The sequence below is a fragment of the Spermophilus citellus genome, assembly GCF_964194105.1.
Source record: "Spermophilus citellus genome assembly, chromosome: 9".
In the NCBI taxonomy this organism is placed as follows: Eukaryota; Metazoa; Chordata; class Mammalia; order Rodentia; family Sciuridae; genus Spermophilus; species Spermophilus citellus.
The window spans coordinates 10037323-10051406 of record NC_138191.1 but is presented as its reverse complement, the minus strand read 5'-3'; the positions used below and the strand labels follow the sequence as shown (position 1 = coordinate 10051406).

The 14084-nt window shown below is 37.1% G+C and overlaps 2 protein-coding genes across 2 annotated transcripts in view; one reads left to right on the top strand and one right to left on the bottom strand.

The window, feature by feature from the left end:
• Window positions 1-14084, bottom strand: part of LOC308655784 (interferon-activable protein 203-like) — a 441182-nt gene that overhangs the window by 244570 nt on the left and 182528 nt on the right. The gene's annotated exons all lie outside the window — the stretch shown is intronic.
• Window positions 5661-14084, top strand: part of SPTA1 (spectrin alpha, erythrocytic 1) — a gene marked incomplete at its 5' end in the record, with an annotated part of 73073 nt that continues 64649 nt past the window's right edge. Inside the window, 6 exons of the mRNA XM_081306060.1 lie at window positions 5661-5684; window positions 6868-7107; window positions 8432-8557; window positions 10512-10652; window positions 11430-11576; window positions 13589-13722. Of these exons, the coding sequence (XP_081162186.1) occupies window positions 5661-5684; window positions 6868-7107; window positions 8432-8557; window positions 10512-10652; window positions 11430-11576; window positions 13589-13722 (812 nt within the window). The remainder of the gene's footprint in view (window positions 5685-6867; window positions 7108-8431; window positions 8558-10511; window positions 10653-11429; window positions 11577-13588; window positions 13723-14084) is intronic.

Genomic DNA, 14084 nt, shown 5'->3' with positions numbered 1-14084 from the left:
GTACACAGGACTCCCATTTTAAAAACTAGTTTTCTCTTAAAACTTTCTGCATTTTCTGACTTATCAATAAGTTGAACAGAAAATAATTTCATTTGATAGTCAAAAGGTCTTTTTGCAGCTGTCTTCTCTTAATATTTTATAACACCAATTCCTCTAAATTTATTTGTTCTTCAATTTTATTTGTAAATGTATGTGGCCTTGCAAATTTGTAAAGCAATAATAATAATAATAATAATAACAACAACAACAACAACAACATAAGAATTGCCTGCTCTTACTTTCTCTTTAAATTAAGCTGTCTGGGACCAACTCCAATGTCTCCTGTAACCTCTCAAAACTTTTTTGTCCATTGTATTGCACAATTTTATAGATTTTTTGTACTTTTGTGTCTCCATGAAACCTGCCATATATTCTTTACCTGAGTTGAGACTCATCAGGATTTCTATGTGATCAGAGCTGATGAGCATTCTCCTTCTCTTTTCATATCTTTTATTAGTGCATTAGAGTTGCACATGATGATGGGTTTGTGGTTACATATTTTTACATGCACACAACAGAACAATATAGTTTGATATCACTCACTCCCTAGCACTCCCCTCTTTCTTCCCTGTCCCCTACACCGCCCCCACCCCGCCGGTCCCTTTCCCCTACTGATCTCCCTTGGATTTTTATGAGATCTGACCCCATCTTTCTTTTACTTTTTCCTATCTAACTTCCACTTGTGAAAGAAAACATGTGACTCTTGACCTTCCAAGTTTGACTTATTTTGCTTCACACAATGATCTCTAGTTTATCCATTTTCCTGAAAATAACATAACTTCTTTTTTTTTTTCTTTATGGCTGAATTAAACTCCATGGTGTATGCATACCATGTTTTCTTTTCCCATTCATCCATTGATGGATACCTGATCTGTTCCATGGTTTGGCTCTTGTGAACTGTGGTGTTCTAAATATGGGTATGCAAGTATTGTTGAAGTACGATGACTTTAGATACTGGGAAGTGGTAAAGCTGGGTCTTAGGGTGGTTCAGGGTCTAGTCTTTTGAGGAAACTCCATGTTGATCTCCACAGTCGTTATACTAATTACAGTGCCACAAACAATGTAAAAATGTTCTTTTTTCTCCACACCCTCTCCAGCACTCATTATTATTTGTATTCTCGAGGACTGCCATTTTGACTAACGTGAGATGAAATCTCAGTGTAGTTCTGATTTGAGCTTCCCTAATTGCTAGTGAAATTAAACATTTTTTTCATATAAATATAGTTTTTGATAGTAAGATGTTGGCCATCTGTATTTCTTCTTTTGAGAAGTGTCTATTTCCTCACTTATTAATTGGGTTATTTGGTTTTTTAGTGTAAAGTGTTTTGAGTTCTTTACATTTTCTAGATACCAATCCTCTGTCAGAAGTGTAGCTAGCAAAGATTTTCTCCTACTCTATAGGCTCATTCTTGATATTCTTGATAGTATCAGATGATTGCAGATGTGTGGATTTGTCTCTGAGTCTTCTCTTCTGTATCAGTGGTCTATATATCTGTTTTTATGCCAGTACCATGCCATTATTTGGGTTATATGGACTGATGAGCATTCTTGGAAATTGATATAAGTACAAGGAGAAGGTCAGTGGTCTAAGTGTTAAACCACTAAGACATAAGATTTTCTCATCCTGTCCCCCATCCATCCCAAGGACATGTCTTGATACTGTATTAATAATAATAATAAACAATGTTTAGAGACTGGAGAATCTATATCATATTCAAGAGAATAGAAATACAGGGTAGATTGAATTTAAAGTCAACAGTAGCCAGAGTAACAGCCAAAGAGCCATCAGCAACTTTTACAATGAATCTCTCCGGGCTATAATGACTGAAGCCTGAAGAACTCATCTGCTTTCATAAATCAAACTTATTCCCTGAATGTTTTGTGTGGACTTCAACATTGCTACTTTTTTCTAAGGACTGTGGTTCTTATCCACATTTAAAAATTTTTAGCCCAAACAATGTGAAATCTGCCCATTTAAAAAAAATTAAGTGTACAATACTGTACTCTAAGTGTACAAAACCTTGTAAGGGCTTTTATTCAATAAATATTAACATGATATTGCATAAAGGCCCTTACAAGGTTGGATAGCAGATCTTCAGCTAGTTTGCATATATGAAACTTTATATCCATTGACTAGCAACACCTCATCTTCTCTTCCACTAACCCCTGACAATAACCATTCTATTCTCTGCTTCTATTACTTAAACTATTTTATATACTTTCATAACTTGTATCATTTGTCCTTCTGTGATTAGTATAAGTTCCTCATGTTTCATCCATATTGTCCTATATGACAGAATTTCCTTCTTTTTTTAAAGAATATATTCCACTGTATGTCTATATGTATGTACTTATGTTTTGCAATGCTGGGGGAATAAACACAGTCCTCAGGCATGCTAACACTGAGATCTTTATTTTTTTATTGTTTCTTTCTAGTTTTAAATGACAGTAGAATTAATTTTGACATAATTATAAAAGCATGGAATATAATTTGTTATAATTCAGTTCCCAGTATTTCCCCTTTTCCTCCCTTCCTTCCTCTACTCTATTAATATTTCTGCATTTAGTTGTTGTTTTTTTTAATTAGTGTCTTGTGGATGGTTGAGACAGAGTCTCACTAAGTTATGGAGGCTATCCTCAAACTTGCAATCCTCCTTCCTTAGCCTCCTGAGTCACTGATATTATAGGTATGTACATCATGCTTGGCTTGCCATGTCTTTATAGACCACATTGTTTTAAATCTATTCATCTATCAGGGACATTTTGGTTTTTTTCATATTGTATCTGTTGTACATAGTGTTGCAATATATACTGGAGTGCAAATATCTCTTAAAGATTTCTATTATTTTGGATATATACCCAGAAATGGAATTGCTGTATCATAAGGTAGTTAGATTTTTATTTTTAGCAACTTTAATACTGGCTTCACCAATTTATATTTCCACCAACCATGTAAAAAGATTCCAATTTCTCCACATCTTTGGCAAAACTTCTCTTTCTCTCTCTCTCTGACAATAGCCATACCCACAAGTATGAGGTGATCTTCATTGTGGTTTTCATTTACATTTCCCCAAAGTTAGTGATATTGAACACCTTTCATGTATCTCTTGGCCCTTTGTATCTCTTTGGAGAAACGTCTATTCAAGTCCCTGGCTCAGTGCTGTAGATTAAACTCAGGGCTGAGTGCTTCCTAGACAAGCATTCTACCTCTGAGCTCCATCCCCAGACCTGTTTTTGTGTTTGTTTGTTTTGTTGTTATTATTGTTGTGTTTGCCATTGAGCTGAAGGAATCCTTGTATATTTTGGATAGTTAAACCTTTTATCTAATAGATAAGATCATTTTCCTCTTTATCTTGTAGGTTGCCCTTTAATTTGCTGGTGGATTCCTTTGTAGAAGTTTTCAGTTATATCTAGTCCCACTTGTCTTCCTTTGCTTTGGTTACTTATGCTTTTATCCCCATATCCATGATATTATTGCCAACGCCAACTTCATGGAGTCTTCCCCCATGTTTTCTTCTAGGAGGATAATATGATTTTATTCCATTCAAATCATATTTGACACTAAAGGTGGAAACAAAAGTTTAGCAAATTTGTTGGATCACATGTTTTAGGGAACCTCAGTCTGGAGCTGGCGTGAGGAGAGGAAATTATATTTATATTTATTATATTATAAATTAAATTAAATTAAATTAAATTATATTTATCCAAGATAAGAACAAACATCCATTGCAGATCTACCGTGTATATTGGTGTGATTCATTTACATTAGTTTCTAATCTTTAGAAGATTCTGTAAAGCAGTTTTATCATTCCCACTTTTATATGATAGAGTAATCTCTGGTGTCAAGTCTCATTCTGTGGTTATTTGGCTTATGAATATTCACATAAGAAATCAAATTCATGACTACTTTCTGCTTTCCTTTATTTTCAGTTAAACTTCTCTTAGTATATCAGCATTTCTGGTTTCTTTCCTGTTTCTTTCATCTCACTAAAAGTGCCAAACATATAATAATAACCTTTTGGCCAAAGACACAGGATGGCCCAGTTAATAGGACTGACCACCATGAAATAAAAATAAAATTGTGTCTTCAACATATGGTGTTGGGAAAAATCACATGTTCACATACAATAGAGTACTTATCTTGCACGATAGCCCCCAAATCAGCTCAGATTGGACTATAGACCTAAACATAAGCTCTTAAACAAAACTGCTAGAAGAAAACACATGGAAAAACTTCAGGCCATTGGTCTTGTTGATGATTTGGGGGATGTGAGAACAAAAGCTTAAGCAACAAAAGCAAATGGAATGAAGTTTGGCTTGGAAGGTTCCACTACTTTGTAAGGAGATTTTAAAGCCATCTTGCATTTTTTTTTTTAATTGCTTATTTGCTCCACTTTAGTAAGGTAGACTAAAAGAACTATGCCTTTGAAAAAAGCTTCTTCCTCCATGGAGAATATCATGCATGCTAAGTGAAGTAAGCCAATCCCAAAGAACAAAAGGCTGAATGTTTTATCTGATAAGTGGATGCTGATCCATAATGGGGGAGGGGTGGGAAAAAAGGAGGGACTGTGATTAAGCAAAAGGAAGGGAGGGGAAGGAAGGAGCCACTGGGCAGGAAAGATGGTGGAATGAGATGGACATCATTACCTCGATGCTACGTTGTGTACAATCAGAGAAATGAAAGGTTGTGCTGCAACTGTGTATAATGAATCAGAATGCATTCTGCTGTCATATATGCCTACTTAGAATAAATAAATAAATTAATTCCCCCTTTAATAAATAATAAATAAATTTCCCCTTTACTTTTCATTAAAAGCAATATGTAAAATAATTTTGACTTTTATCTCATATATTAGAAGTCAGTCCTGTTTTCAAATGTTCTGTGAGGCACAGTTTGTCAAATGTAGGATCCTAATTGTTGTTTCATTAAATGCAAAATGAACACATTCATATACTCAACTGTTTTTCCTTCTATTTAAATGATCAATTTCAAAAACCCAATCTATGAGGTCACAGAGAAAACCGTCTCCCTATTTTCAAAAATGAACTTCCAGAAAAAGTCAAGATAATCTGTTGACTTAAAGGCTGCTAAATGCCTGATGAAGTTGTTGAGTTGTAGAAATGCATCAGAACAAGAACCTATGTGTATGACTTGAGCTCTTAGTTCTGCACTACAGAGTCAAGAATGAGCAATCCCGAATCCCTTCCTGATCCATGATTCTCAGACATTATCAAACTTAAAACTAGTCAAAGAAACAAAACACAACCTGAAGACAGCCTTTTGTCTTATGTCTATGACTGTCTTCCTACTTTTTCATCTGGAAATTTTGTTTGAACTTTTTTCCCTTTAAGTCCTATTGAGACACTGAGTACCACAGACTCCCCAAACTGATGAGTCACAACATTGTATCTGTGAAAGTTAGCAGCTGCCTCAGCTGGTTATGTCTCCTGAAGATAATGTTGATTGTCTCTGCAGGCCACATTTTTTTTTTTTTTTTTTGGCCACATTTGTAACGTTTCTGACATCCCTGTTTGAATGAGAGTAGACAGTTCCATGTGAATTCTGTCTCTCTTTCTCTTTCAAACATTTTATCTTGCCAAGTTCTAGATCTTCAGGAAAAATGGAACACTCTCCAATGGAAACTGTGAGTACAGAATTCAATTCTCAGCGCAATTTGTCACTAATATTATTAAGAAATCTGTCTGCTTTGAATTTTCTATACTATCTTTAACAGGGTCATTAAGAGTTGTTCTTACTCTCTCTCCTTTCTTTGAATGTTTCACTTTAAATAATAACCTAGGACTTATGCCCATATAGCAACAACTTGTTAAGTCAATTCACATAGAGAAAAAACAGGTAACATGGAAAAAAATAATAAAGATTTGAGTCCCCGTGCAATTTTATAGCTGCAATAGTAATTGTGATCTGCAAAGAAGCAATTATATTTAGAAAGACTAATGAGAGAATGAAATTTAAAGTCTACGTTGAATGTTCTGACTAAGGTAAACCAGGGAACAGTATTTATGTCAACATGAGTGAAAGTGGACCCTATGGAAATTTTGCTGAATATTGTCACATAGGTTGGATCCCTTTAAAGGAGAGGGTTATTTTATGTTGTTTGTACAAGATTTTACGTTCCAAAAAACAATTACTGAAATACTAATAATTAGAAATTTATGATAAGTGGGTATAAGACAGGTTGAAGTTAAACTTTGAATGTTTTTGAATAAAGCAAAGAAAAAGAATAAATAACACTTGACCTACATTTTCAAGTATGAAGAAACAAAAAAATTCCAATATTGTATATAATTCATTAAGTTAATTGCAAATAATTTCTAAAGATTTAATCAATTAAGTTTAGAATGCTCAGCACTTACCAGTGAGTGACATTTTTTGCTCTTAGAGGCCATAAAATTTCATTTCTTTTCTATCCATCTGAAATTCCATGATTTTGCTCATTGGACTTGCTCCCTTAGCTCACTTTCATTCTATCTACAGAAAAAGAAATCTTGGTAGACATTTATGGGAAAAATTGAGAGAGTGTTTTGGATGAAAAGGGTTCTGTGGTTTAAAATTATATAAATAAACTGCAGTGCTTCAAGCAATAAGCATTTATAAGCTTAAAGATATCTAAACATAGATCCAGCATAAGTAAATAAAAGCCTTGGGATATATAAGAAGGACAGCATGCTAAAGAAATAAAAACTAGCAACAGATAAAAGCATTTTTATTTATTTATTTTTAATTTTAATTGATGCATAATAATTTTCCAAGTTCATAGCATGCACTGCAATAGTTTAATCATGTAGGGGCTTTTTAACTTACAGATGTTGGAGAGCAGTGGGCCAAAGGTTTTGGAGACAGCAGAAGAAATCCAGCAGCGGCGTCAGGAGGTGCTGCATCGGTATGAGAGGTTCAAGGAACGGGTTGCTGAGAGGGGCCAGAAACTCGAAGAATCCTACTACTACCAGGTTTTCAGGCGAGATGCAGATGACCTGGAGAAGTGGATCAAGGAGAAACTCAAGATTGCAGAGGAAAGAAGCTATGAAGATCCCACGAACATACAGGTACTTCAGCTCCACAGATTTCCCCCACAGCAGACCCTAGGCTTCCGATGGAGGGAAATAGGTCTTTCATTCTATGATTGTTGAGGTGCAGGTGTGAGTGCAATCTGGTTCCATTTAGAGACAAAACCAGAGTAAGTAAGCCAGTGGAGTGGGAAGTTCAAAAATTGAATTAGGAAAAACCTAAATTTAGGAAAAACCTAAAGATGCATTTCCCATTATAAATTTGGAGAGATGAGGCTGAGAAAAGAAAAATTGAAAAACAAAAAAAGGCAGTCTGTCAGTTGTTTAAAGTAGAAATGTTTCTATGCTCAGAACTCACATTCTTGTGATCTAAGTGTCTAGCTGGTTAATAGTAGTGGATTGATGTAATAGAAAGATTAGATTACCTGTTAAGGACCGTAATTAAGTCTTTAAAGGACATACGTTTTTAACTTCTTAACCTTCAGGATCTTATTTACAAAGGAAACTCATTCAAGAAAGAATTTGAGATTAAACCATGGACAAAAGAGCTCAAGGAATCTCTGACATACCATGGGATTTCAATATTTTGTGACATTAAGGACAGAATCCTGATAAGAAATCGTAAATACTTCTAAAGCATTTGCTTTCCATTCTCTTCAGAATCATGATTTTTCTTAGTTTTTCTCCAAACTGCTACTTATGGCTCTTGTTAAATTCAAATCAAAAGTCCCAGGAGAAGAAGTTAGGTGGAGACTTCCACACCTATCTGTTGATGTGGTATTATAATACGTGCCATCATCTTGATCAGAAGAGGGGAATTCTCATGTTGAAAGGACGGGGAGTACCTGGAAAAATATCAAAACATGTATGTTAAATGGATCAGTTCACACATGACAGCAAGAACAGTCCAGGATGCATGCTTAAAAGTTCATTATTATGACTGGCCTCTTCTTCATTCTGCTTTCCTCTCAGTGGAACTTAGCTATTCCTAGCTTTCTTTGAAGGAGATGTGTCACGTCTTTTAATTCTCATAGGACTCTATGAAGCCTTTAAAATAATAGGAATTTGCTAAAGATTCCCCAAAGTCAGTGAGGACAGAAAAGGACTGACCCTCTCCATGGAGAGATCGTAGAGAGATGTGGACCCTGGGACCCTTTGAAAACCTATGTTTAGGAGCATTACCCAAAGTGACTATTTCTTCTAGAATAGGACAATTGCAACTATGGCCACGGCTTGTCATCGAATCCAGGATAAGGAGCAAGTAATTCTGTCTGAAAGTAAGAGGAGAAGAATGAAGTTCACTTTATGGCCAGGGAGACAATGATTCATTATCTATAAACTAACTCTGATTTCCAAACTTCAGGGGAAATATGAGAAGCACCAATCTGTTGTCACAGAAGTGCAAGCAAAATCCAGAGTCCTTCCTGAACTGGAAGAAATCAGAAAACTCCGATTTACTGAAGATCACTTTGCCCATGAGGACACCAAGGTAAATGTATGGTAGGGGTCTCACGGAGAAGTTTCTCATTGTTAAATTTGTTATTAGGGTTTTAACTGATTATACCAGATATAAACCTTGATGTAGCTGGCTAAGAATAAGGGCATCTGGGCTGGGGATGTGGCTCAAGCGGTAGCACGCTCGCCTGGCATGCGTGTGGCCCGGGTTCGATCCTCAGCACCACATACCAACAAAGATGTTGTGTCCGCCGAGAACTAAAAAATAATAAACATTTAAAAACTCTCTCTCTCTCTCTCTCTCTCTCTCTCTCTCTCCTCTTTCACTCTCTCTTTAAAAAAAAAAAAAGAATAAGGGCATCTGCCTCTGGTGTTCTATTGAGATTGAGGGAGAAGAATTAATGGGGGGTTCCTTGTGTTCCTTGGAGTAGGAAGAGAACTGTGATTGGTAGATGTCATCAAATGGTACTACAGTCTTCTTCATGCCACTGTAGGATTATTGGTTCAAGATCAAGACCATTTCAACCTGCTCCACGTTTCTCAGATAACTAATAGCTTTTTCCAATGACTTTTTTATTTTTTCCTCAACTTCAGTCTCCTTGGCTCCTAAACTCTTTGAACAAGTGATGGTCTCCCATTTGAATCTACTTTGAAATCTTTCCTCTTTGTCTGTGAAAGTTCTTTCTTTTCTCACCCCATGCCTCACGACTAATATAATACATTTTCAAACTCTCCTTTACTTTTACTACAAAACCCCTAAAGTTCCGTCTTCAGAAAATATTCCTAGAACTAAAGATAACACTTTCTAACTTAACCTGTGCACTCTAGATATTTGCATTAATATACCCATTTATGATCTTTAATTTTATTAGTGAACGTTTTACTGTTTACGAACTTTTAAGTTGTCAAAAAACTTATATTACATGTTTTCAAATTGGGGATTGTCTTTTGGATGTGGCATAAAATTCTATGCCTGGAATCCCGGTAATTTGAAAGACCGAGGCAATAGGATCACAAGTTTGAGGCCAGCCTCAGCAACTTAGGGAGATCCTGTCTCAACAGAAAGGACTAGGGATGTGGTTCAAGAGTAAAGCACTGCACTGGTTTAGTCCCAATACAAAAAGAAAAAAAATCTAGTCTATTTTACTATCAATAAAATATGATAAGGGAATATAGACTTTAACCAGAAAAGAGTCTTATTAGAAAGAACTCACAATGAAAATTTCAAAATTTATGTAAAATAGAAACAATTTTATATCATTCGGTAACTAATATTCTACATTGATTTGAGAAATGATAAAAACATCTACTATCTGTCAAAATCATTAGGGCTATTAGAGAAATGCAGTCCACATGCTACCTTGAGCACCATAGGAGCTGAAAAAATATAATTCTTGAAGGTATGACAAAGATGGCAACTTCAGTTGTACAAGAAATGTGTTACATGATGTTCTGAGCTAAAGTGGCAATCAAAACACTCCATATGGTCTCAAATTATATAGCCGCCAAATACTCTTACTGTTTTGGTGCTACTGATTTCCAGTAACTCAGCAAAATTGTAGCTTTTCTACTTTCTGTCAAACACTCCGTGCTGTTTCTTCTCTAGCATTACCACAGTTATTTGCTATTCTTAGAACATTTTCTACCTATCATCTACCTGTCAAAAATCTTTCTGATCCCTAAGGTTCAGTTCAAATAAGCACTGTACCATGCATCTGTCTTCCTGTTCATTTTACTGTCATTATTCCACCTTAAAACCCCAAGGTGTTTTTGAAAAAATTTCTCCCATGCAAGATTATATTTGGTTTAGTGTAAGAGCTGTTTTCATATGCATCCTATTTCTTTCTTTAGATATTTGTTGACCAATTAATGCATGAATGAATGGGAAGAGGAATCATTAATCCAGCTCTTTTTTCTGCACAAGTCTCTGAGTCAGTACCTGCTCCAAATCCTCTGTGCCTAAATGATTCTGCCTCTGTCTCGCAAAGGCCCATCTGGAAGAACTCTCCAACCTGTGGGAACTGCTGATGGAGTTGATGCAGGAGAAAGGCAACCGGCTGTTGCAGATCCTGAAGTTCCAACAATACTTACAGGAGTGTGAAGATATCTTGGAATGGATTGGAGACAAGGTAAAGGACAGAATGCATACAGGGCCTCCCTTCCTTCTGTCCCAGGAACTTCATAGCAACTCCCTGCAGACTGCTCACAAAGAAGTCAGAGTGTTTGTTTTTGGCATTCATTCCATGGGAGGACGGGGGATTCTGGCAAAGATTGAGAGGTATTTTGGAGATTGCCATTGTAGGGCATAAGCTTAAACCTATGCATCCAAATATGGAGCAGACAAGACTTACATGAAGAATACCACTTGAAATATGATCTGGGCTTATCCCTGTTCTGCCTCCTGGGATCTTTAACTTCTGTTCATACTCTGGGGCTTGACTGAGAGTATTTCCAGCTCTTTCTCTAATCTCCTCTCAGTTCCTATATCCATGGGTTTTATTTTTCTAAATGCTTAGGGAATGTTCTCATATTTAAGATTGAATATGTACACAAACGTGTATCTAGTGCAATGTGTTGTAAGATATTTCGTATTTACAAAAGGGTGTTGGAGTAGAATCAGAATGAATTGACTCCTCACCTTTCAAAAACATAACAGGGTACTTCCAGAGGCTTGGGCGAACAGTGCACCTGATCTTACTGAAGATTTCTTTCAGAGATCCCTGTCCCCTTGGCCAAGGTGCCCATTCAAGAAGCGCACTCTGGTTTCTGGCTTTTCCTGGGGTTGGGGGCTGTTTTCCCAGGTTCCCCCAGTATCTGCATCTCAGAATGCAGAGGTTTTATTCTTTTGACCTGCAGAAACTCCTAAATGTTTATTAGTGGGTCAGTAAACTTTTCTGTATCTACAGGAGGCTATAGTGACATCTGCAGAGCTGGGTGAGGACTGGGAGAGAACAGAAATTTTGCATAAGAAGTTTGAAGAGTTCCAAAAAGAACTGGAAGCTCGACAGGAGAGAGTGGATAGAGTGAACCAGTATGCCGACGAGTGTGCTGCGGTAAGATGGGAGTGAGTGTCCTTTCAGGGAAAGGATTCTGGCCTCCAAGAATTTCTGGCCACAAATAGGTGGATAGGAGGGCAATCAAACATTGTGATAAAACAGAGGGTAGCATATTCCTGTAGTAACATAACCTGAGCACTTTCCTCTCCCCTTTGAATCTATCTACCCCTGGCCAGTTCATGGAAATGTATCTGTGTGAATATGTGTGTATGTTTGTCTCTGTGTGTAAAGGAGTTAAGTCTATAAGGAGCAATGAATTTACTGCTGTATTATGCAGTACATTAATTACACATATTTATAGAGCAGTCTTTGTTCATGAAAAGAAGCAAGAATAAATTAGCAGGGAATACAAAATTTATGTGTGCTTATACACCCACACACACATACACACACAAACACACGTGCTTAGACACAACGTGCTATATTATACAATGCTATTGTACATGAGTTTTAGGGGGTGGAAAGGAGAACAGAGTTAGTTTTACTATCATTTATAAAGAAATGCCTGAAATAAATTTTTAGTCTCTGATTAAGCAAAGTGTCAGTTTGGGAATAAGTGATCTTAGTATATGCAAAGACACTGTGTGTGTGTGTCTGCATAGAATCAGTCTTCCCAGTTTTCTTCTTTCTCTTTCCAGAAGAATAGAGAGAGGGAAGCTAGGATTTCATCTAACACACACACACACACACACACACACACACACACACACACAATCTCTTAACAGTTGGCTCTATTGTACTTATCCACTTCCAGTTTCATGACGATCACAACCCATAGTATGAATGTTCATAGCTCTTTATTAACAAGAATTCAGAAGAATGGATTCTGAAGAAGGAAAACCAGCCAATGTTTCCTAATTTTTTTCCAGGCCACATGGCCAATACTCTATGTTTTCCCTCTCTACCATTTTTTTTTCTCTTGTCGTACAAGTTTCCCATTTGTCTATTACTTCTTTAAAAACCAACACGAAATCTAAAACAACAAACATGTCTTTTGTTCATGAGTCCATTGGCCGGATAGTTGAGCTGCTGGACTGGGCCATTCTCCTGATCTCACCTGGTCCTCTCGTGTGATTCAAGTTATTTGGCGGCCCCACTCAGTGGTGAAGGACCTAAGATGGCTTCCACCCTGTGTTTGGGCTCTGGCCAGGAAGATTTTCTCAATGTGGTCTCTCATTCTTCAGGAGGCCACTCTTCTTTATATGCCAGTGTCCCAAGAGAACAAATGGTTTCTAGAGACCTAGCTGCTGGAACTCATAGAAAATTACTTGTACCATATTCTGTTGGTAAGCAGGTTAAAGGTTGACCCTAAGCCAAGGTGTGAGGAAACAAACTCCGTCTCTTAGAGGGGGAAGTGACAAAACAGCATGATCCCCATTTTTTTTTCCAGTCTACCACAGAAAAGATGAATCCAATACAATTAGAGTGGATCTTCTGCTCCTTGGCGTGGGTCTATACAATATAGCAGATGGGACCATACACTTTAGAAGGAGGATGTAGAAACTATGTATGAAGAAACTTGGAAATGGGAATGGAATGGGAAAGAAATGGGGACAGGAGGAGTTGAGGACTTGGGCATATAAGAACTCATCAAAGTTGAGTCATGACCACAAAACAGTTAAGAATCAAAGTCCTAGGATTTTGGAAAATTGTCATACCACACAAAGAGGATTTTCTTTTCTTCTCCTTGGTTTCTAGTTTACAGGGGATTTGGCAGGCATCAAAATTGTGGAGCTCTGAAAATAATATCGCGACTGGGCAGTCTGCGTTAGCAGTCTAGTCCAGTACTGTAGGCAAAGGATACAAAGTCTGGCAGGTTGGTTTTGTGTGTTTGATTACGGGGATCAGGGTAGAGCCAGGGAGCAGGGCTCTGGTGAAGTTCAGTGTTTACTTGTGGTGGTCATTCTCTACTTCTGACAAAATACAAACGCTATGAAAAAAAATGTGTTTAAATGACATTTGATGTGACTTCATCTTTGCATAACTCCAGTGCTGATTTCCTTCCACAGGAGAGCCATCCTCAGCTGCCTTTGATAAAGACAAAGCAGGATGAAGTGAACGTAGCCTGGCAGCGTCTCTGTGATCTGGCTCTCCAGCGACGTGAAAACCTGTACAGTGCTGCGGATCTCCAGAGATTCAAAAGGTGTGGATCTGGTCACTTCCTTATAGAAGACTATTAAATAGCAACATGCCATTTGGCCTCTGTCTACTCCTCTTAGCAATTAGTGATCAATAACTCAAACCAAAGTGCATCATGTGCTTGCCTTTCGGACAGCAAAGGAATTAAGGAGACTGTGATCCAGTCTATAGCCAATGCTGTAGTGGGGGGAGACCAAAACAATAACCTCAGAAATAAGAGTACTTGCATATTAGTGATGGAAGCTCTTCAGAAAAGTGATTAAGAATTAGATGGGGGTGGAAAGTGGATTTGGGAAGAAGGAAAGTTCTCATGAATAGCTGATTCAGATATGGGAAGCATCTCTGGATGTTCAACCATCAGGAGGC